General features: G+C 42.7%; 1 protein-coding gene across 3 annotated transcripts in view; it reads left to right on the forward strand.

The window, feature by feature from the left end:
• Positions 1–16488, forward strand: part of LOC126483749 (kinectin-like) — a 63781-nt gene extending 47293 nt beyond the window's left edge. For all 3 annotated transcript variants that reach the window (XM_050106891.1, XM_050106893.1, XM_050106892.1), the window contains exons 6-7: positions 5506–5629; positions 16104–16488. In XM_050106891.1, coding sequence (XP_049962848.1) covers positions 5506–5629; positions 16104–16373 — 394 coding nt within the window. In that variant the 3' untranslated portion in view covers positions 16374–16488. The remainder of the gene's footprint in view (positions 1–5505; positions 5630–16103) is intronic.
• The last annotated feature ends 8894 nt before the right edge of the window (positions 16489–25382 follow it).

A 25382-nucleotide genomic window follows, 5' to 3' on the forward strand; every position in this document is an offset into this window, starting at 1 on the left:
TAGGCATCAGTCTAATAAATCTTTCTTGTTCAGAAAGTTTTGAAAATTGTTGCCACTGTTTTACAGTCAACCAAATCTTGAACTTCGCTAAGATGGTAGGTTGTCACGGTTCATATCAACAGTTACATACACTCCACAATTGTAATGACTTTAACTGACAGCTTTAAATAATTGTATCTGTTCAGTAATTAAATATGACATTTATGACTGTGATATTCATTACATTTCTGATTGCTGAGATTTAATAAAAAGTCTGCCTTGTTTATTGTAGATGGTGTGGTGCTGTAGTTTGATTGCAGAATAATTGGCAAGGATCTTCACATCCTCAGCGAGATGGAATTAACCTATTACTGCAACCTGCTTACAGTGCCCACTTTCCTTGAAGCTGCATCAGTTCAAAATTCCATCTTACATTAATGTTGGATATTCTTGTTTTCTGAAAACTGCAATTTCTGGAGATGACTTTGACTTTGACACAAATGCCACTGCCACACCAACTATAACTCAAATAAGCACTTATTTAGCACACTCAAAATTTTGACATTGCCAGACATGGCACAGCTACATAGGTATACCACACACCCTGTCTGGGTCTGCTGTCTTTTCATTTAGTGCGTCCTTTCCACACCACTGAGCACCAAAGTCACCAGTACAATCATGGGCTGAAAACAAACCCAAAATGGATACCCCACTTTGCTTTGCCAAAACATGTCTCCTTTTAGCAAGGAACACAATCTCTTACCTGTCATGTGAGATATGTTTACTGCGGAACTGATTGCCACGTATTGGGCCCACTGCTTTATTAAATGGTCCTCCCGCACCCAAGTTTCCTTATGTAAGGACTCAATGAGTCGTCTTCAGGCTATCACCTGGTATTTTTCCTGTCATCTGTCCCTGCCATCCACGACCTTCTGGCTGATCTTGACCGAGGTACGTGTTTGGTTGATTTCTTTTGGGTTCTTGGCCCAAAGGGTATCTGGGGTAATGAGCTTGCCGATCGTCAGGCTGAGTGGGTGGTCACTTACGACCATTCTCTGAGGGGCTTCATGTCAAATTCCTGTTCGCCCAGTCATGGGCCGAGTCTCGGGGGAAATCTCTCGGCGGAAATCTAAAATCCTCTGCAGTCTTAGACTTTCCACTGAAAATGCCCTTCATGCTTCTTGTCCCATGTGTTAGCAGACAAGCCTCGAATGATTACATCCTTTCTCGGCTTTTTTGTGAAAGTGGTTTGTCCTCCCAGATTTAAGTACTGAATTTCCTTCCAGAATTGGAGTCGTTTGGTTAGCATTGGCGTTAGTTTGGGAAGCCTTCAGCCTCACCTCTATGCTGTCTAGGTTTGTCCTATTTCTGCATGGTCCCTCATGCCATTCCCCCCCCCCCCCCCCCCCTTTCTTGTCTTCCCCCGTGTTGCCCCGTTGTGTTGTGATCGTTCATGTTGTGTGGAGATTGGAATGGGTCAGCAGCAGTGCTGGTGCCCCATTGTGTGTAGTGCCTTTGGGCACCACATGCTCTTGTTGCATCCCCTCCCCCCACCTCTCCCATTCTCTTCTCTTCCTGCCACCTCGATGTTCCTTTTGCCTCTTTGTTTGCCCATTTTCCTTTCACATTTACCAGACACTACTGTTTTTGTTGCTTCTCCCTTAGTTCTGTCATCTTAGATCGTGGAACCGATGATTTCACTGTTTGGTCTCCCTCACCCAACTAACCAAAATTCTACCATGTGGCTTCCTTTTCCCTCCAGACCATGTTTTCCCTGCTATTTTTCTCTCTTTTACTGGTATCAAATTTAGTGCCACATTACAATTAGCTTTTTACCTCCCCAACTGTCTTACTTTGTTCACCAACTACACTTCAACTAATTTTCTCTTCTGTTCATTTATTTTCCTTTCATCCATTTGGCGTCCTCAACTGCTTTAAATATAAAAAAGCCATTAATGTGTCTTCACTCTTAGTTTTTAGGATTTCCTTTTCGATATATTTGACATACACTGCTGAAACTGATTTGTGAGCCTACTTTCAAACTTGCTGTATTGAGTTCTCCCATTCACTGTCCTCTGGAGCCGAGGTTACAAACGTCGTGCTTGTGCAGTGGCATTTGACTTGGAGGTATGCTTGTGATCCTGGTGGTGAAATATTGTCACTGCAAGTATTTGTCCGGTAAGTGAGGAAAGATGGTAGTGTAAAGTTCCTGATCACCAGTCTTTGAACATATGTACTTGATTAAATTACACTGTGCCGCACAATTAAAGGGTTTCTTTCTTGAAATACCATATTTGTTTCCCATTGTGATGCAGAAGTTTGAAATTTGGCTTAAAGGTCCCTACAACCTTACTCTGTAATGGTGCAAAAGCCTGGCATCCTGTGACGTCACCCTCAGGCTCAGGAACACTTCTGACAGCGAGGCCAGAGTTCAGAAATTCATGTGAGGTGTAAGGTGGGTTATTGATGTCATATTGGCACCAAACTTCACAATTCTACCCAACAGCACCTGGACATCTCACATAAGCCATGTCACTGTTATCCACATTCCATTCCCTTGTCTTGATGCCTCTGCTATGGAGTCAAAGTGCCTGTCCCAGAAATCACACCATTTTCTTAAGAGTGGCCAAGGAAAAAAATTGACACATTGTGATTCAGAAGTGGCATAAAGGGCTTCAATGAAATCACCCCTTCCCCTAGGGTGTTGATTGCCACACATTTTGCAGTCTGAAACAATAGTTCACAGGATGACATTCTTGATAGCACAACCTTTGACAGGGTTGACATGCTCCTGAACGATTCAATCTTCTCCAAGGATATTGTGGGCATGATGCCCACTGAGCATGACTGAACAAAGTGTAATGCAACAGCAAGTTTTGCTCTAGCGTACAGGATGGAATAACAAGGGTCCTTTGAAAACCATTCAACAAAATTTGAATGTGACGCAAAGCAGCAAAGGGTGTTCATACTTTTCCAGCCCTCCCGTCTGTTGCACACTCTCTTGTGGGAGGGAGGGGGGAGTGCGTAACATTGAAACATACATGAATAAAACAGCAAAGGTTCCCACTAAGACTCCGGAGTTCGACAGCAGCATCTGTGCCATCTGCACAACTTTGTTGGGCCTACCTGGTGGTATGTCCCCTGGTTAAGGACATTAAACTCGGCGGGCCCCTTGGTGCTTTTAATGTGTTTGTCATGTGCCCACACAGTGTCGCCCTCTCCCTTCCCTTCATCAATAAAACCACAAACCCAACAGTGCATTGTACAAGCACTCATCAGTCATCGACACAACTCACTCACTCACTCACTCACTCACTCACTCACTCTCGCATACACTCTGCATATGTTGCCAGAGTGCAGGACTACCCTGCCTCGACACACTTTTGAAACATATCAGTGGTGAATACCGACAGCGTAATGTAAACTTCAAGAGGTTGTTCAAGCATACCTTCTTAGTACTGAAGATATAAGGGACCCTTGATCTCTGGTGCCTCATTGCGGATTAATAATGTAAGTATTTCTTATTCAGTTTGTTACTGCAATCACTCCTATTTTTGTGAAAACATAGAGATCTGCACTGATGTGCACTATTTTCAGTGCAGTGCAGATACAAAACTGGGGGGCAAGAAACCAAATGAAATACTTATTACATAGTTATCTCAACCTGTGTGTCAAAATCTTATGCTTGAGAATGGCTTAGTGCTGGAATTGCAATTGCAAAATAGTTCTACCAGCTGAAAGCAAGATGAAATCCTTTAACAATACAGGGAACTTTTCTGGCTCAATGTTGTGTAATATTATATAAAAATCAACACCTATTTCTTCCAGGCACTGTTTATAATGTATATGTTTTACAGATTTTTTTAATAAATGAAAAGCACCATCTTGCTTTTGTTCCACAGTATTACTTTTATTGTGTTAACCGGTTTTTGTCTTATAAGGCCATCTTCAGACATTTACTGCAAAAGCGGTTAACACAATAAAAGTAATACTGTGGAACATTATAATGTTGTTCTACCAAGAACCAATAGAAGATTCTGTTCAAAATTTTTTGTTGATATCAGGTAATGCAGCACACTTTCTAAACAGATTGGAAGTATTGTGAATATTTTTGAACCTGCTTTGGGTTATTAAAAAATTACAAAAAATAGATTCAATTTTTTTCCAAAATGCTTACTCAAATTGAGATACCATTTAATCCAATGTTATACATTTGAAGGAGACCAAACTTTTACCAGATATGCATGACAGGAGGAGGAGGAGGGAGGGAGGGAGGAAGGAAGGAAGGAAGGAAGGAAGGAAGGAAGGAAGGAAGGTCTATCAAACCATAAAACGTTTGCACAGCCTTTTTTCCTTTTCCTATTGCATCCACTGCATACACTGACTTCATATTCACATCATATGAATTATGCACAATGGTTGAAGTCATTTTCGAGGTAGATTTATTGCAGAATCTACACAGGACAACTAATTTTGACACTAAACCCTTCCTGCTACTTTGTTTTTCAGTTATTTCCAGACAGCCTACACCATCAGATTGTTTACATTTCGCCACTTTCTTTATCAAAGATGATGCCCACATCAACAACAAAAAATCCACTACAAACAAGGTCATTGTTAACACACAAATTTGGATTGCCAGGAAATGTGCCATGTGGGAGTTTCTTCCCTGAAGAACTGATACGTAGGTTACTTTCAGAATTGAAACATAGGTTACTTTCAGCAGCTTGCACACTAAAGGATATGTACTTCCACAATTATCTGTAGCACTTGGGCAACAAACATTCAGTAACACGTGAACAAACTGCTTCAGCAAAACAAAAGTAAATAATATCAAAGATAGTCATTTACACACACTATGAACCTGTACTGTTACTGACATTTACAATTTATCATACTTATAATTGCTCGAAACAGAAAGTTCAGTTCTTTTCAAAATAGTACTGCTTTCTGTAACAGAAATAAGGTGGTGTGCTGGCATACATGACTGTAACTTTAAAATTTGGTATATATAGGTCATTCTTCATTTGAAACCCTGTAATGTGTATATTGATGTAATCAGGAATGACTATAGAATTTAATAAAGTCATTAAAAAAATTTAGATTTTTCCGCCATTATAAGTACTCTGTAATAGCTGCTGGAGACCCCGAGCCGCTTACACAAAGATACTCGAGAGGTGTCTGTGAACGAACTCTGGAAGTTTGTCAGTATAGTTCTACTTCACTTTGTATATCATTAACCAGCTGTTGTTGTCTCCCCAGTTTAAAGATATGAGAATACTTTAGATAATATGGAATCCACTTGGCTGACTCTTCTTTAAATTGTGCATTTTCCACTATGCTGATGAAGCATGATAAAGGCTGTAGTGCAATAATGTAGTAGTGAAAACTTATAAATTGTGAATAGTAAATTCTTTGTTGCATTTTCTTGTTGTTGTTGCTGTGTTGAATATATATTATGTTCCATTAATATAGTACTAATAAGCCTGAACTTTTCCTCTGTCACTTAAACTCTTGTAAATGCAGCCAAAGAATGAAGGAAGAGCAACATTTAGATATATTGCTTAAAGAAGTGGACAAAAAAAAGACTGAATCAACAGAAATGTCATATGAAATAGAGAAATGCAAGAGTGAACTTCATGAACTGCAGGTGAGCTGTTCATCTGCAATATGCTTTTTATTTATTTGTAGCTGTTAAAATATATTATTACAATGAACTTTAGAATATGTATTCTTCTTTGGAAAAGATTAAAATGAAACTTGTTTAGTGTTGTAACGTGACTGACATTAAGGACACAGCTACTGTAGAGTTAGATCATTGAGTATTGATCAGGCTTGCACATAAACTAATACAGTAACCTTACATAATGGATGTAGGACTTAGTGGGACAACAAATGGAGGGGGGACTTTAAACTTACACAAACATGTGAAAGGAGAGGATCTGGAGAAAGGATCAGCAGCTCTGATTGTTTGCTAGAGAACCTGTTGTCTGTAGCAGACTATAGTCCTGTTGGATTATTGCAGCCAAATTCACTTTTCATTCAAATATTTAGTGATTATACTGTGGAGTGATATGAAATAGTATGTATGGAACTGGTAGTGAGGAAGGTGAGAGGAATATTTAGATTGGTTGTGAAGACAATGCAAAACTGCAGTGCATCTGTAAAGAAATCACATAACTCATTAATGTAATTTATTTTGCAATACTATGCCAGAATGTAGAGTCCTAATGAATTACTCCTGACAGTAGTAGTCAAAGTAATTCAGAGACCTGTTACCAGGAAAGTAATTATATAATGCATACAAAATTTCTTAAATGCTTATAGAACTTAAACAGGATTCTCTGGAAGGAGGATGTCATTATTCTCTTAAATAAATCAAGCAAACTTGTTTGGAAAAGACCATGCCAAAACCGTTTCTTCTACCAAATCTCTTGTGTAAGGATAACGACAGTAAGGAGGATTACAGTGCCTACTCAGGTGTTGTCATTTTTACTGCTCACTTTACATGTGAACACAGTAGTACAGTGAGTGAGTGACCAATGTTGGTAGAAGTGCCTGTGCCATGCCTTTTACAGTGATTTGCTGAGTGAAATTTAGTTGTTACATTTGCAGAGCAAAAGTAAATATTACGTGTAGAGTATCAGAATATACATGACTTTTGCCTCATTCCGCCTCGTTTCATTGTAACTTGGTAGTTAAAATATATCTATAAACAAAGATGAGACTTACCAAACAAAAGCGCTGGCCGGTCGATAGACACACAAACATACACACAGAATTCTGCTTTCGCAACCAACGGCTGCTTTGTCAGGAAAGAGGGAAGGAGAGGGAAAGACTAAAGGATGTGGGTTTTAAGGGAGAGGGTAAGGAGTCATTCCAATCCCCGGAGCGGAAAGACTTACCTTAGGGGGGAAAAAGGACGCGCGCGAGTGTATACCCGTCCTTTTTTCCCCCTAAGGTAAGTCTTTCCGCTCCGGGGATTGGAATGACTCCTTACCCTCTCCCTTAAAACCCACATCCTTTAGTCTTTCCCTCTCCTTCCCTCTTTCCTGACAAAGCAGCCGTTCGTTGTGAAAGCTAGAATTTTGTGTGTATGTTTGTGTTTGTTTGTGTGTCTATCGACCAGCCAGCACTTTGTTTGGTAAGTCTCATCATCTTTGTTTTTAGATATATTTTTCCTACGTGGAATGTTTCCCTCTATTATATTCATAACTTGGTAGTTATCTGCACATTTCTGACATAAACTTCAAAATTGACTAAGAGATATTCTCTTTGTACCTCCGGGATAATCTCTTATTGCTGATAGCATTTGTACCAAGTGTCCTTGGTTATTTGTTGGATGTATTCCAACCCCTGTCTTTGCTTATGGCTTTTTACTCTCAATAGGTCCCTCTCGTACCATTAAGCCCCCAGGGGCTCAGTATTGATTTGCTGGGTACAAGCTTGGCAACCCTGTGGTTCCCGAGCTGGGGACTGGTAAGCACCACCAATCCCATCACCGTAAGCTCTGGGCATGCTTCAGCACCCCCCCCCCCTTCCACCGTCCTTTCCTTGCCACATCATATTCTTCCATGGTGCAGAAACCTATTCCCAAGAGGGACGCCTAGACACAGATGATGCCTAGTGTGCCTGTAGCCACCACAAGCACCTGTACTTGGATGTGTACATGCCAAGGGATAAGGAGTAAGGAAGCAATCCAGGCAACCCCCCAGGGGGTCCACAACTCTTTCGTGGATACGTGCGTGGCGAGCACGGGGCCCCGAGCCATTGCAGCCTTCTTTCTCTCCCGGGCTGCATTTCCTTTCCCTTCCCCTCCTTTCCCCTCCATACCCCTTTCCCCTCGCCCTCTCCTCTCCCTCTATTGGTGTCCTTGCTTATGTTGGCCCCCGCTATCCTCCTGGTTCTGTTGGTTTTACACTCTGGCTTTGTTGCGTAATCATCTCCTCCTTTTGGCATTCCTTGGTCCCCCTCTGGGGTTTGACCTCCATTCCAAAATTTCTCTTTCCGTAGTGTGAGCCATTTGGGGAAGAGCACCTTACCTAGTGTCTCCGACGTGTGCCCTCCTAGTATATTCCACCTTTTCTTCTACGTCGTTGTCTGATGCTAGGGTGCATAGCCAGCACGGTAGCCAGCCCGTGTGGTGGGGTCGCTATGTACCCTTATGGTTGAGCCCCCTGAACACACAGGGATCACACTTCTGATACCTGAGCTGTGACCTCCTCATGCATGCCTTGGAGTGGTTGCTCGTCATCCTGGAGCATCGGAACTCCCGGCAATGGCCGCCGTGCCAGACGGCCCTTGCTGTGGCTGGGTGGCGCCCGTGAGGAGAGCCCCTGATCGGAGTGGGTGGTATCAGGGCGGACGCTATGCAGATGAAACGCATAAGGGTCCAAACCTCTGGCCGCTCTTCTGCGGCCGTCTCTCTGCGTGGTACTGATTCCTCAAGTGCTGCTTCTCTTGCCCCTTCGGCCTTCCCTTCCGTGGCTACCCCCTGGGAGGAGGGTCAGGCCCGTCGTCTAGGGGCAAAACCTTTCCCCCGTTATCTAGTTTGCACCAGGACTGATGGAGATACTTTCACCGGTGTCAAACCTTTATTCTTTGTGGAACACATTGAAGACAAGTTCGGCGAAGTGGACTCCCTGAGCAAGATGCGGTCAGGTTCATTACTGATAAAAACTGCTTCGGCTGCCCAATCTGCGGCCCTTCGTGCCTGTACCCATCTTGGCACAATTCCCGTGTCCATTACCCCTCACCAGTCTCTAAATATGGTACAAGGTGTGATTTTTCACAGAGACCTCATCCTTCAAACTGATGAGGAACTTCGGGACAATCTCGGACGGCGGGGTGTTCACTTTGTTCGGCGTGTTCAGAGGGGTCCTAAAGATAATCGTATTGATACTGGTGCCTTTACCCTGGCCTTTGAAGGGGATACCCTTCCTGAGAAAGTTAAGATTATGGTCTATCGCTGTGATGTGAAGCCGTACATCCCACCTCCTATGCGGTGTTTTAAGTGCTTGCGTTTTGGCCACATGTCTTCTCGCTGTACCCAGGACCCTCTCTGTGGTGACTGTGGACGTCCACTCCATGAGGGGAGTCCCTGTGTTCCCCCTCCTGTATGTGTAAATTGTCATGGTAGTCATTCTCCACGTTCAGCAGATTGCCCAGTCTATAAGAAAGAAAAAAAGATACAGGAGTATAAGTCTCTTGATCGTTTAAGCTACACAGAGGCCCGTAAGAAATATGCACGATTGCACCCTGTGTCCATGACATCTAGTTACGCCTTGGTTACATCTTCATCCCTTCCTCCCCCTTCCTCCCCCTTCCTTACCCCCGTCCCGGACCCCTCTCCTTCCCCCCTCCCCTGCGGCTCCCACACCTTCTCCTCTGGGCGCCGCTCCCCCTCCCCAGCCGGAGAAGTGTCCCACTCCTTCGGCGTCTGCCGGTCAAGGGCGCCTCTCCCGGGATGCCCCTTCCCAGCACCTTCCAGGTCAAAGGTCTGCTGCAGCGCGGCGACCGCGAGAGCCGCGGTCTATCGGCCCCCAGGTCGCCCGGTCTCTTTCTGTTCCTGATCTTGCTGCAGCTGGCTCCATTATGCCACACAGCCCTCCTCGATCTCAGCCTGAAAAGAAGAAGAAACATAAGTCCCAGGACAAAGAGCCTCTGGTGTCACCGGAGGTCCCTTCCCCGGCTTCACAACCGGATTCTGACCTGTCGTTTATGGATGTCGCCCCCTCCTTGTCGGTGACAGGTGGGGACCCGGCGGTATGACTGGATTTAGCGTGTTCAGCCCTCATTTAAACCATCGTTCTATGGTTCTCCAATGGAATTGTAATGGCTACTATCGTCACCTTCCGGAATTGAAATCCCTTCTTTCGTCCTACTCAGCAGCTTGTGTGGTTCTCCAGGAATCTCATTTTACTGATGCTCACTAACCGACCCTCCGTGGGTTCAGTGTTTTCTGTCGAAATCGGGTCGGACCCTTGCGGGCTTCTGGTGGCGTTTGTACGTTGGTCCGTACAGACATTGCTAGCACGTGGATTCCTCTCCAAACTACATTGGAAGCAGTTGCTGTTAGGGTCCACTTAGACTCTGCAGTCACAGTATGCAATCTCTATCTCCCTCCTGACAGGACTCTTACACCTGCTGCCTTAACCACCCTTCTTCAGCAACTTCCTCCTCCCTTCCTCCTCCTTGGGGATTTTAATGCTCATCATCCTTTGTGGGGCAGTGCCTTTCCATCTAGAAGAGGTCTTCTTATCGACCAATTTATTGCAGACCACGACCTGTGCCTTCTTAATGATGGCTCCCCTACTCATTTCAGTGCTGGTCATGGTACCTTTTCTGCCATTGATCTTTCTCTTTCTTCTCCCTCTCTCCTCCCTTCATTACACTGGTCGCCACACGACGACCTTTGTGATAGTGACCATTTCCCGTTGATTATCACGCTCCCTTCCCGCTCCCCGATGGACAGGTTACCTCGTTGGTCTTTCCACCGCGCCGATTGGCCTCTATATACTGCACAGGTCGAGTTTTCTCCCTCTTTGTCGGGTTGTATTGATGACGTCCTACGTGACGTGTCTGACGCGATTGTTCGCGCTGCTAACCTTGCTGTCCCGCGCTCATCTGGACAATTTCGTCGTCGGCAAGTCCCGTGGTGGAGTACGGCCATTGCCATTGCCATCCGTGATCGCCGTCGAGCTTTGCAACACTTTAAGAGGCACCCATCTGTAGCCAGCCTTTCTACCTTTAAGCGCCTTCGCGCTAAAGCCCGTTATTTAATCAAACAGAGCAAGCGGATATGTTGGGAACGATTCGTTTCTTCCCTTGGTTCCACTGTCGCTCTGTCACGGGTATGGGCTACACTTCGCTCTCTCCAAGGTTGCCATCGGCAGTCCACCCTCCCAGGCCTTCACCTCCCAGATGGCATTTGTACGGACCCATTAGTTCTCGCAGAACATCTTGCGACCCATTTTGCAGTGGCATCAGCGTCGGCCTCCTATCCAGCTGCTTTCCTTCATCAAAAACAACAGGCTGAAGCTGTCACCTTATGTTTCACCACTTGTGAGTCAGAATCTTACAACGAACCTTTCACTGAATGGGAATTTCTTTCTGCTCTATCTGCTTCTCATGATACGGCTCCTGGCCCAGATTCCATTCATAACCAGCTGCTTCAACATCTCAGTGCTCCACAACGGCACCATCTTCTTCGGGTGTTTAACCGTATCTGGCTCCTGGGTGACTTCCCTTCTCAGTGGAGGGATAGCATTGTGGTTCCTGTCCTTAAGCCTGGTCAGAACCCCCTATCTGTTGACAGCTATCGGCCAATTAGTTTGACCAATGTTGGTTGTAAGTTACTTGAACGGCTGGTAGCCCGTCGGCTCACTTGGGTCCTCGAATCTCGGGATCTATTGTCCCCTTACCAGTGTGGCTTTCGAGAGGGACGATCTCCAATCGATCATTTGCTTCGCTTGGAATCCGCAGTTCGGCAGGCTTTTTCCCAGCGCCGCCATTTGGTTGCAGTGTTTTTTGACCTTCGCAAGGCCTATGACACGGCCTGGCGCCATCACATCTTACTAACCCTTCATCAGTGGGGTCTTCGGGGCCCACTCCCGATTTTTATCCGCCAGTTCCTGATCCATCGGTCATTCAGAGTTCGAGTTGGTACTGCTTTTAGTTCTCCACGGACCCAGGAGACGGGCATCCCACAGGGTTCTGTCTTGAGTGTCCTTCTTTTCCTCATTGCTATCGATGGACTTGTGGCCTCTGTCGGTCCCTTGGTCGCCCCTGCCCTGTATGTGGATGATTTCTGCATTTGGGTTAGTTCCTCCTCGATGCCATCTGCAGAACGGCAGCTCCAGGTGGCTATACGGCGTGCCTCTGCATGGACCCTCTCCCACGGGTTTCAATTCTCTCCTTTAAAATCGCGGGTGGTCCACTTCTGTCGCCGTACTACGGTCCACCCTGATCCAGAGCTCTATCTCGCTGCACAAAGATTGCCTGTGGTTCCACAGTTTCGTTTCCTAGGTCTTCTTTTCGACAACAAGCTCACTTGGCTGCCCCATATCAGACTCCTGAAGGTAGGATGTTTCCGTAAACTCAATGTCCTTCGCTTCCTTGCCCACTCCTCCTGGGGTGCGGACCGTTCCCTCCTCCTCCGTCTTTATCGTGCTCTAGTTCTGTCACGTTTGGACTATGGTTGTCAAGTTTATGGTTCAGCTGCTCCTTCCACGCTGCACGTGCTGGATCCAGTCCACCATCGTGGTATCCGTTTGGCCACCGGTGCCTTCCCTACTAGCCCTGTTGATAGTCTCCTGGTTGAAGCTGGGATCCCCCCCCTTTCTGTTCGGCGGTCCCAGCTTCTGGTGTCTTATGCCCTTACTATCCGTTCTTCTCCCGCTCATCCTTCCTATTCTATCCTATTCCCAGACCATGGGCGTCGCCCGCCTGACTCCCGCCCTCGGGCGGGTTTACCGGTTGGGCTGCGCCTTGCGTCTCTTACCCGTGATTTTCGGCTTCCTTCTTTGTCCTGTCTTCCTCGCTCCCTCCCCTCCACCCCTCCTTGGTTAGTTCCTCGGCCTCGAATTCGGATGGATCTCCGCCGCGGTCCGAAAGATTCCATCCCCCCGGTGGTGTTCCGTTCCTTTTTCCGCCAAATTTTATGGGAGTTTCGGGATGCTGTTGTTTTTTACACTGATGGTTCTAAATCTGCTGATCATGTTGGGTATGCCTTCACGTCCTTTGTTGGAACGGAAAATCATCTACTGCCACCCTCATGTGGGGTGTTTACTGCGGAATTGATGGCAATTTCCCGGGCCCTTACCTTTATTAAACAATCCCAACACAACCGAGTTTTGTTATGTACGGACTCGATGAGTGGCCTTCTTGCTATTGACCGGTGTTTTTCGCGCCATCCCTTGGTCTCTGCCATCCATGACCATCTCGCTTGCTGCTTGTTCCATTGACTTCCTATGGGTCCCGGGCCATGTGGGTATCCCGGGTAATGAGCTCGCTGATCGTTTGGCTGGGGGAGCAGTTACTTACCCCCCGTTTTCTGTAACCCCTCCTGCAGCGGATTTACGGCTTCACATCAAATCCCACTTTGCACAGTCATGGGCCCATTCTTGGGAGGCTACTCCACTGTCTAATAAACTTCGTGCCATTAAGGTGAATACAGGCCCATGGCGTTCTTCCTTTAGCCTCTCCCGCAAGGACTCGACCACACTGTGTCGTCTCCGCATTGGCCATACCAGGCTGACCCATGGTTTCCTTTTGCGTGATGAGCCACCCCCGCTATGTGGTTGTGGAGCCTTCCAGTCAGTGGCCCACATTTTGGTTGAATGCCCCCTTCTTTTGGCTCTGCGTGCTAAGTACAGACTCCCCCACACTTTACCTTTGATGTTGGCTGACGATTCCCGGATGGTCTCTCTGGTTCTAGGTTTCCTCCGGGAGAGTGGTTTTTATTCTCAGTTTTAAAGTTTTTAATCTCCCTCTGGTGTTGGGGCAGGGCGGTGAGTGTTTGGGTGTCTCCCACTGTAGGCAGTGTTCAGAGATTCCCGATTCACCTCCCTGACCGGAATCCTCTTTTCTTTCCCTTTTACTCTGTTTTCACCCCTTCTTTTTAAGGCTTGGTTAGTTTTTCTATTCCCATACGTACTTTCTGCATTATAGCAGTTGTACCTTTTAAGTCACAGGTGGTCTTGCCTATGCTGTTTCAGCATAGTGTTGGGTTCGTTCTCTTGCCAACTTCCCTCATTTGTTTTTACTAATGACAACGTGACTGCCCTTTTACGTTTCCCCTTTATCCGTTTTATTTTTCTGACTATACTGAGATGTCCCGTTAGCAGAATGGAGTCTATTTGAAACAAGGGACTGATGACCTTGCTGTTTGGTCCCTTTAACCTCAAACAACCAACCAACCAACCAATCCAGGCAACTGCACCGGAAAAGACCAACAACAGTTCCTCAGTATCTAGAAGGTACATGGAGAGTGCCTCTCGATGCCCTCTTTCCTCCTCATCCTCGAAGGGACAGGGTGCAGGGAAAAGCTCAAGACATTCGGGTCAAAAGCTGTTCAGGGTGCCTTCAGAGATATTTCTTTCCCATCTGACTGATGAGGAGGATATCGTGGAGTTTAGAGGTCTTGGACCCAGGCAGCCCCTCCACTCCCCCTCACTCTTAAAGTATTTCACCTCCCCGGTGAAAAGATAGGGGTAAATTAAAACTGCACTGATGATGAGGCTTCCATAATACAGTGGAACTGTAACTCCTAGCACAGGCAGGTCCCTTGTGCTTTTGTTTACAAGAAACACATTTTAAAGATACAGATGTCTCTGTGCAAGGATGACCTATCAGGGGACAGAGCCAAGGGAGGTGTTAGTGTTTGTCACTAATGTGCACCACTCCTCTGCCCTCTCTTTGGCTGCTAACCTGCAAGCTGTTGCAGTTCAAATTCATGTATGTTGAAGGATCACTGTTTGCTAAATGTATTTACGTGTCCAAGGTGCACTAGACTCTGAGGCTCTCACGGATCTTACCGCACAACTCCCACGACCATTCGTCCTCCTGGGAGACTTCAGTGCCCATTATGTCTTGTGGGCACTCTACCAATACTCGCCCTTGGGGTCAGGTTTTGGAGGGACTCAGGACATCTCATGAGCTGTGCATCCTTAACATGGCTACTCACACACATTTCTCTACTGCTACTGGATCATTCTCAGCCATTGACCTCTTTCTGTTCTCCCGCATTCGCCAACTGTTCAGTGGGAGGTCATTGACGGCCTTCATTCCAGTGACCACTTCCCAATCTGTCTTCACCTACTAAATGGCTCACCACCTGAAGTTAAGTCCCCATAGTGGATGGTCAGTGGGGCTAACTGGATGCGTTTGAGCCAGCTGGCTGTTTTTCGAACACTGTCGTAGGGTCCAAGGATGGGTGGACCATCACATGAGTGATCCATCATGCTGCTGACCTCTCCATCCCACAGTCCTCAGATCTGAGGAGGCGACCTGTACCTTGGTGGACAGAGTGCCAGTCTGCAATCCGGTAAAGGCGTGTGACTCTTAAACACTTTAAACACCGAATGACAGCAGACAACCTTAGGGCATTTTGAGTCGCTAGGGCCAATGCTTGACACGTCATTAGGGAGAGTAAGAAAAGATCATGGAAATTGTTCGTGGACTCTACCAGTCATTCCACTTCTTCTTCTATAGAAGTATGGGAAGCCATCCTGAGGATTTCTGGTAAACGCAGCCATTTGCCGATAGCAGCAGTGCTGAAACAGGGGTGCCTCCAAACACCACCTTGCTCAGATGTTGGTCGGACATTTATCACAAACTACTACCAGTGCAAGCTAATATCTGGTGTTTCATTGCTATCTTGTGACTGTTAAGATGGAGAATAGTTCTGAGACCTACAACTCCCCTTTCTCCATCTGGGAGCTCGAATAGCACTGACAGATTCGTGACACTGCACACAGTCACGACCAAATCTGGTAGTGCATGCTTTGACATTTGCCAGTGGCATCAAAGGAAATCCTTCTCCAATGTTTTAATCTAATATGGCAGACAGGCAACTACCCCAACTCGTGGAGGGAGACAATTCTGATCGCTCTCCTCAAATCAGGAAAGAACTGCAAATGTCCCAGTAGTTACCGGAGTATCGCCATAACGAGCTGTGTAGGAAAGACCCTGGAGCAAATGGTTAAGTTGCCTAGTGTGGTTGGTCAGAGACCAGGCAACCCCTTAGTCACTCTGTGTGGATTCTGAAGATTTCGGTCCACTGCCAACAATCTCTGCGTTTTGCCTACTCTTGCGTTTTGCCTCCTCTTGCGTTTTGCCGCCTTTATTAATTCTCTTCTCTTCTAATTGGTTTTAGTGCATGTGATACAGAGTGACTGTGAGATTATTTAGAGTGCATGTGTGTACAACACTTTTAGTTCATCTCCACTTTTTTTTTCCCCCCCCTCATAAGTGTAAGAGTGCTGATGACCTTGCCATTGGGGCTCAACACTTTTCAGTTCCCCCACCCATACAGTGCTGTGCTGTAAATGAACATTCCCAGAAATTTCTTCCTACTACTGTATGTTTTATAAAATAAAAGCAATTCTGTAACTTTGTTTCAGATGCAGTTGAATGCTTTGAATGTGACAGACAGTCCAGTGCACAGAAGAGTTCTTGATAAACTTAAAAATGTTGATATGATGAAAAAACAAATTGTAGAATGTCAGACAGAGTTGAAAAAATACAAGGGGCTTCCTCCTGACTTTTTTGAAGCAAGAAAGAAGCTTGCAGATATGCACAACAAATTACGTGAGGTGGAAAAGGAAGTTCTTGATAAAATTTTGGGGAAAAGTAACTGCACTATGCCTTCTCCTTTCCCCTCCCCACATTAAGTTTTGTATATAAGGTTTCCTAATGGTTTCCAAAAATGATGATTGATTATTTTACATATGTATTGGCATGGAATATAGTGTTACATAAAGTGAGTAAAAAATTCATGGCTTTAAATGTGTGTTTATTGCCTAATTCATGTACTGTTTAAATTGCACAGTAAATAGTACTGGTATAAGAACCAGTAATATCTTATTCCAGTGATGGAAATTGGAAATTGAAAAATGTGAGCAGAACAATCTTCAGCACATTTCACAGTAACAACAAACCATTTAAAAATTATGGGCAACCAAGAGGAGTTAAAGAAAAACATGGTCAGGCTCTAGATAACACCAACCTATAGCTTACTATCTTACAATTACAGCATAAATACTTGTAATTATTTGCATTTTACATACTACTAATTCTGAATTGACAAGCACAGAGGGTAACACCACAGTATTTACATACATATAGTGTATGCTGCAGTAGCATGACGGCCGTACTGAAAAATTATTAGTGCCTCAAAATTAGTGAATCTAGTTTTAGTACCATAAAAAAGAGTTTAGCTAACCTGTCACCGTGTAAAGTTCTCTTGTAGTTTTACAGTAGTGTTTAAATTCCTCACACTATTTCACTTAACATTTTGTTATGGAAAGATGACACTTTCAAATAAAAACATTAGTCTGGTAATCATACAGTGTCTGACACATCTTACACAAAAGTTTTCATATCAGAACTTGGAGGGAGTGCAAAACAGTATGAGCAAGGAATCAAAATTTTTAAAAAGTTTCATGTGACTTGACTAAAAAATCATGACACTTAGAATAAACTAAATACAAGTTAGCAACTGCAGCAGGCAAAAAGGAATACAAATGTGTAAAAAATGAGATTGACAGGAAGTGCAAAACGGTTAAGCAGGAATGGCTGGAAGATAAATATAAGGATTTAGAAGCACATTTAACAAGAGGAAAGATGGAAGCCGCTTACAGGAAAATAAGATCTCTTTGAAGAAAAGAGAAGTACAAGTAGCTGTACGAATATCAAGAATTCAAATGAAAAACAAGACACAGGTGAAAGGAGTAAATAGAGGGACTGTACAAGGAAAATAAACTTAAAGGCACTGTTATAGAAATGGAAGAGAATAACACTAACGTCCCTTGAAACACCGTCAGACAGGATTTAGAAGTTCAACTGCGCGTGTGTGTAATGGACAAGGGTGTCGGACTATAATTTTTGATTTGGTGAAATAACAGAAAAACCAAACAGGCTTTAATCTTGGGAGTTGATGAAAGTGGTAAAATCATAAATGAATGGAAAAAAGAATGAACGGTCGCCAGCCCAATTAGGCACTTTAATTTGGAAAAATATGTTTGAGAAAATTGAATATTAGTTACTGAAATTACTTTTGTTGAGATTTCTCTTTGAATAGCAAACAGGATACAAACTTATGGGGAGAAACTTTGCACCACAGTCAAGCCACAGTCACGATTGTTGCTTAAACAAATATTGAAATGTCACTGCATGAAGTGCAGAACTAAATTTGGATATGAGGGGCTTCTATTTTGACTGATGTGAAAAACACAAATAAAGATGAATAACATCATAAATACACTGTTTAAGCTCCTCTACCTATCAGTTTTCCTCAGTAACAGTCATAGTTAAATTTTTGTCTTAATAGGTGGAGGTTATTAATGGGACCCATAAACTAGTATAGTTTCACTAGTCAAAGCTCTTTGATGATTACAATAGTAAAGACTAACTCTAAAAGCTAATCATTCATTTCACTTCACTTCGAGTAATTCATAAATTATTTTGCTAGACAATAAAATACAACACTGGGCTTAATTAGCTTCAAAAAAGGAACCTTTCATGATGAGTACCAAAAGTATCTTCTTTAACATGTTCGCTGCCATCGGTGCAGTAGTGTGCCCAGCCAATACTGGTGCACATGCCGTGGACGCACCTGTGCAGAGAGACAGCTGTTGTGAGGCACCATGGTTTAGTCGGGCAAAGCCATTCGGTGTGGTTTATTGCGCAGGCACTCTAAGAATGTATTGTTTTCAATTTTTACGGGTGCAATTCACGTTTTTTCCCTGCAGTTTTTCTCCGTTGTGGGACTGAAAATGGAAAACAATTGTGACACAGTGGGCCCTTCAGAACCTAAGAAATGTAAAGTATGGGACACAATAAACGTACAAAAACTAATGGATGCGGAATTATTACGAATATTAAAAGAAAGCGATTCGGAAATGGAATTGGCCAGTTGGGAGGACGGGTGGGAATCCAGTGAAAAGTCTGACACAGCAGAGTTTGCTTTAGACGAGACTGTAGAAATGGCTGTGAATCAAAGTGACAGGGAAAGGGCAGGAGGAGTGGTAACAAGTGGTAATGTGGCTTGTCCAAGTGTTGCTTGGGAAAGTGAACCAGTTGGAATGGTAAATTGCCCCTTCATAAAAAATTAGGGACTGCTAATTCAACCAGCAGGAAACACTCCCTTAGATTATTCATAAAAAATTAGGGACTGCTAATTCAACCAGCAGGAAACACTCCCTTAGATTATTTTCATCTTTTGCTGATGGACAAATTTCTATTGAAAGTTGCAGAAGAAACAAATCAAAATGCAATTGAATTATTCCTTTTTGTGGGAACCAAAGAACAATCACAAATAAATTGTTGGAAAGATGTGACAGTAGGTGAATTGTTAGTGTTCTTGGGAGTTTTCCTGCACATTGGAAATGTAAAGATGAGGAAGTTCCAGGACTATTCGAAAAAGGACCCTTTATTTCACGTGAAAGGAATTGCTGATAGTATTTCACGAAAGTTTTCTTCTAATGCTACATGCAGTGCATTTTTCTAAAAATACGAAACAGGGCAAACCAAAACCATCTGACAACTTGTATAAAATACGTCCAATCATCAATTTTTTCACTGAAAGGATGTGCCAAGTGTACTATCCTGGACGGGAACTGTCATTGGACGAATCGGTGATCCTTTGGTGTGGAAGATTACATAGCCGCCAATACATCAAAACTAAAAAGCAAAAATGTAGCATAAAGCTATATATTTAGACAACTCACACTGGAATGGTCCTAAAATTCACGGTATACACTGGCATGCTAGATGGTTCAGGAGGAAGAGGCCATGCGCAAAAATTTTTGTTTCATTTACTGCATGAAAAATTGAATGCTGGTCACCATGTGTACATGGACAATTACTATAATAGCTTCGCATTGACATAGCTTCTGGATAAGACGACTCACTGCACGGGAACTCTGAGGGTGAATAGGAAGGATACACCGAAGGAAATACAGAAGGCAAAATTACGAAAAGGTGAAGCTGTTGGCAGATTTGCAGGAGGAGTTATGATGGGTAAGTGGCGTGATGAGAGGGAGGTTTGCTACCCTTCTAAAGCATTTACAAATGAAATGGTTGAGGTTGAAAACAAAAGAAAGCAGAAGAAATCTAAGCCCTTGGCCATTGTAAACTACAATAAATTTATGTTGGGAGTTGATTGGCATGATTGGATGTTATCATATTACGTCTCGGAACAAACAACCGTACGCTAGTACAAGAAACATTTTATCCACATTACGGAAATGATGCTGAAAAACGCACATGCCCTACACAATAAATATTCTGGCACAAAAATGCCCATCCAAGAATCCAGACTCAATATTATAAGAGCACTAGTGCCACAAAAGCAGTTAGAACGGCCAGTCAGAAATCCCCAACGTGTCGTACAACGGGAATCAACCGGAAAAGAAAAACACCGAGAAAAAAGTGCAGATCATGTGCCAGCCGAGGACAACGAACAGACACAATTAGTGCCCAGATTGCCCAAATAAAGCAGGGTATTGTTTAAATTGTGTTATTCACCACCTCTAAAGGCAGATAGCACTTTCGTTGTTCTTTCATTTTTCGACGGTTATGTGTAGGTACTATTCTTGAACATTGTATTTATTTTATTTGTTTGAGTGTAATCGGTAAAGTTCTTGATTGTACTTTTCTGAGAGTTGACATACATTGCATTTCAGAAATTTCTTCAAGATCTTGTTTGTTTTTGAATGCTGTTTCTACTATATTTTTTGTTCAATAAATGTCATTTGTCAGTAGGATGTTTCATTTTATTTTTGAATACAAGATAAAAATGTAGTACTCTAAATGGTCACAATTTTGAGGAAAAATAAACGTGATTCACTAGTGCGTCCGTGGCCACACGCTACAGAATGTGGCCTATTACGCCACTGATGCCTTAGTGCACCCCAAAAATTTGATTCATGAGAGTAAATTTAATCTTTTACTTATAAAATAAATCCATTACTTTTATCAACACAGTTTGAGATTCTATTTAAAAAAAATGGTTACGTGGCATCACAAGGCCAATTACAGTGGCAGCGAACGTTTTAAAAGTGTGCATAATTATTCTCCTATCAATACTATTGTAGATCTGTTCATTAAAGATTTAAATGTACTTGAAGTTTAATTACCTGTGAAGTAGGTATTCTTTGCAATAATATTTACACAATCTTGCAGTGTAATCCTACAAAACTAGATTTTATAACGAACTAAGGATACTTCAGCAGAAGCCTATCCAACTTCACTTTTGTGGTTTTAGCTTTAACTTTTACTACTCCTTTATCTTTAGACAAAAAAATTACTTTCAAACACATGAATGCAAGAATTGCTCATTTAAATCAGGATACTGGGTTTTAGTAGCACTTAGGTGAGGACTCTGTAGGTTCGTTATCAGGATTGAAAATTTGGTTCCAGACACAAATCGATGTTTTATGTGATTATTATTGCAACGACACACAAATTAATTGGTCCATGCCCACATGCATTACTTAAGTGAATGTATGAAGTTTGTGAAGCAGTGGCAAAGATTGGTGGAGGCACAATGGCGGCTAACTGTTCTCATGGCTCTTGATGTGCGAATGCTCTATAAATTCTCTTCTTGGCATTGGATTTTCAATGTATTAGAGCAATTCTGTTGGGACTTGAATGCCAAATAATAGCCAGATCGTCATCAGAGGCAAATTCCTTATAATGCAGCTGCCAATTGCCTCTCCTAACACCGTCGAGGTGTACTGTGCTAAGGCTAGCCACATATTGCGTGTTGTTCACACAAAGGAGCCACTCAGTTGGACCTCCAAACCCACCTTTTACATTGGGCCATGCCATTTCTGTTGTGGAGGGACTTCCATACAGCATTTATTTTACAAGTAAAATTCCCCTAAGCCTGAACCAGCTTTTAACGAACATACTTCTTTTTAGAAACATATTCATATTATAATAATTTAAAATTTCAAAATATTCTTTTGCTTTTTTCATATATACGTTACAAATCTCTAAACTCCTTGATCTATGGCAAGAAAATCAAACAACTTAGAATATACAAGTCATAAATTGCAAATACAGTCACATAAAATGAACCCACTCCTAACTGATATAAGTGTTAAGAGAGGGCGGTGATGGTAATTGTGATAGTGATGAATGGTGGTGTGGTACTGAGAGAATAATTTGACAGAGCACTGAAAGATTTAAGTCCAAATAAGGTCCCAGTAGTAGATGACATTTTGTCGGAACTACTGATAGCGTTGGCAGAGCTTGTCTTGACAAAATTCTTCCATCTGGTGTAAAAGTTATGAGACAGGCAAAATACTCTTACTTCAAGAACAACATATTAATTCAGATTCCAAAGAAAGCAGATGCTGATAGATGTGAATTTTACCAAACTGTCAGTTTAATAAGCTGTTGTTCAATACTAATACAGATTCATAACAAGAATGGATAACTGGTACAAGCCAACCTTGGGTAAGATCAGTTTGGATTCCAGAAAATGTAGAAACACAAGACAATACTGACAGTATGACCTCTCTTAGAAGATAATTTAAGGAAAGGCAAACCTACATTCATACGATCCGTAGACTTGGAGAAAGCTTTTGACCTTGTTGACTGGAATACACTAAGAAATTCTGAGGGTGCAAAAGCATATTTACAACTCGTACATAAACCAGACAGCACTATAGTAAGAGTAGAAGGGCATGAAAGGGTGGTAATGATTGAGAAGAGTGAGACAGGGTTCTAGCCTATCCTAACATTAGTCAATCTGTACACTGAGCAATATGTGAAAGAAAGCAATATTTGAAAAAGGAATTAAGTTCAGGGAGGAATAAAAAAAAACCTGTGGTTTGACAGTGACATTGTGATTCTGGCAGAGGTGGCAATGGACTTGGAAGTGCATTTGAACAGAATGGACAGTGTTTTGAAAGGAAGATTAAAGACGAACATTAACAAAACCAGAACAAGGGTAATAGAATGTAGTCAGAATAAATTGGGCAATGCTGTTGGAATTATATTGTGAAATGACACACTTAAAGTATTAGATGAGTCCATTTTTATTGGTTTCTCAGTCTTAAGCTTACTATGATTAATAACAGCTGCTGTTCAAGATGACCATCCAAACAAACATAGATGAATTTTGGAATTTGGGCAGTAAAATAACTTAAGATGGTCGAATTACAGGGATATGAAATATAGAATGGCAAGGGCAAGAAAACTGCTTCTGAAAAAATAAATTTGTTTACATTGAATATAGAGTTAAGTGTTGAAGTCTTTTCTGAAAGTATTTGTAGGGAGTGTAGCTATGTATGAAAGTGAAACTAGGACAATAAACAGTTGACAAGAAGAGAATAGAAGCTTTTGAAATCTGGTGCTACAGAAGAATGCTAAAGACTGAATGGGTAGATCACATTACTGAGGAGGTACTCTATAGAACTGGGAGAAGAGAAATTTGACGCGTCCTGACTGGAAGGAGGAGTCGGTTGACAGGACACGTTCTGAGAGCAAGTTAGTTTCATGTTCCATGGATCATTTTGCATGATGGATCATAATGGTGTGGAATGAGTCATTTTACATACACATTGCAAATTAATTTGTACATATGGCTGCATTCTGAACAGTTCTAAGTTTCTTTTATCCAAAAAGAAAAGAGATGTACAAATGTGAATTATTAAGTCCTACCCACCACATTTCACACATTACAGTAATAGAAATTCTTCTGCAGAATAAGAGTTGTCTGGGGGAAACTGTCTCAGTTCCTCAAATGTTATTTTGTTGTCCATCAGATATTTTATATCACTGGGTAAATGATTAAAAATTTTTGTTGCAACATTATGCACACCTTTTTATGATAAACATTAATGTAGAGTAATGAATGTTATTTTTCCTTGTGGTACTGTAATTATGTACATCATTGTTCCTTTTGAACTGTAGTGGATTGTTTATGACAAACTTCATGAGGGAATAAATATATTGTGAAGCAGCAGTCAGAATGCCAGACTCCTTAAACACATTACAAAATGATTGTGGGTGAGCACCACATACAATTCATGCATGATGTTTTTGTGCAATGAAGACTTCCTTTGTGTAAGAAGAGTTACCTCAGAACATTATTCCACTCAATAATGATTGAATGAAAATATGTAAAATTGTGAACTTACTGACTTTTCTCCCCAAGATTTGCAGTGATTCTATGTGCAAATCAAGGGATCACCAGTTTAGTATTGGAGAGAAGTGTTGGGGGTAAAATTTGTAGAGGGAGACAGAGATGAATACCATAAGCAAATTCAGGATGTAAGCAGCAGTAGTTATTCGGTGATGGAGAGGATACCTCAGGACAGAATAGCATGAAGAGCTGCATCAAACCAGGTGACAAAGTCATCATCACAAGTTAGAGGCAGCTATTTTATTTTCACGTGCATGTTTAAGTGCTTCAGTAGTCTGAGAGATCGTATTGGTACTGTACAGTCCACACAGGTCCCTGCAGAGACCATAACTTTATTTCAGCTTGCAACATTAGAGTCTTTCGACCTTCTCTGCCATGTAACCAGACATCCTCAGTGCTAATACTGTGTGCCAAATGCATGAACTGTCCATATTAATACGATTATGATGGACAGAAGGAATCAGATCTGGAGAATTAGTTCACTGTTGCGTGATAGTCAGAAAAAAGTAGAGAAAGGGTACTGTTAACAAGCTTCATTGCGATCAGGCAAAAGTTCAACCCACTCAATTATCAAGCTCGACAAAAGGTACTCACTAAAATTTGTGGGGCGAACTCCCATGTAATCGAAGCTAAACTCGCCTTAAACCAGTGTAAACAGTCTAGTCATTACTTGAGCAATATTCAAAATCCAGACCAGGATGTTCAAAGGCGACTATACATGTCACTAAATGACGGTTCCTGAGAACAGAACGAAGTAGTCTTAGCCTGCACCACTGCCAGTTTTATAGGTCACCTGTCACCAGTGCTGTGACCTTGGATGATGACCTCTGCTGTATCCAAATGTCCCCAGCTGCCAGGAATTCAAACATACCTGTCTCTGCATTGCTGCCAGTTGGGGATACTAAAGCTGCATGTGAGGTGTTGAACCACATCACGTGAAAGAGTCAAGAAACTAGTTTGTAAATGCATATACGTAAGTTAGTTTCTGACTGTGTATGACTTTATTCTTCTGAATTTAAATGTTCCAAGATTCAGGCGAACTCTCCTAAAGCTTTTTGATAGGGTAGCTGGATATACAATGTGAGGACAATCTGTGACTACTTTGAGTTTAATTAAAGGCACAGTTTTTGTGCACAATTAATACCCAGTATTGCAGAAGCAGATGGTGATCAGACACAGCTATATGTCATAAGCATGTAGTGTTCTCCTTTAGTGCTTGTTGACTTAACATAGTCATTAACAACTAAACCTGAAATAAAATTATCTTCTGACCATGCCATGCTGTCTTGAATATGTAGGAATTGAAATATTTTCACGCGTGCGATTGAGCGCACTGTTATGTTCCATCTGTGGCGGGGCGGAGTTTTGCTCTCTGTGCAGGCTGCAAATTAAAATTCACCTACCTCAGAACGGCGTCAGCTTGATGTCTCTTCACTCGGCAACGTAGATACTTACAAGATGATGTAAAAGCAGCATTGATAAAAAAAAACACCATCTAATATCTACAATTACTGAGGCTGTG

The sequence above is a fragment of the Schistocerca serialis genome, chromosome 6, assembly GCF_023864345.2.
Source record: "Schistocerca serialis cubense isolate TAMUIC-IGC-003099 chromosome 6, iqSchSeri2.2, whole genome shotgun sequence".
NCBI lineage: Eukaryota > Metazoa > Arthropoda > Insecta > Orthoptera > Acrididae > Schistocerca > Schistocerca serialis.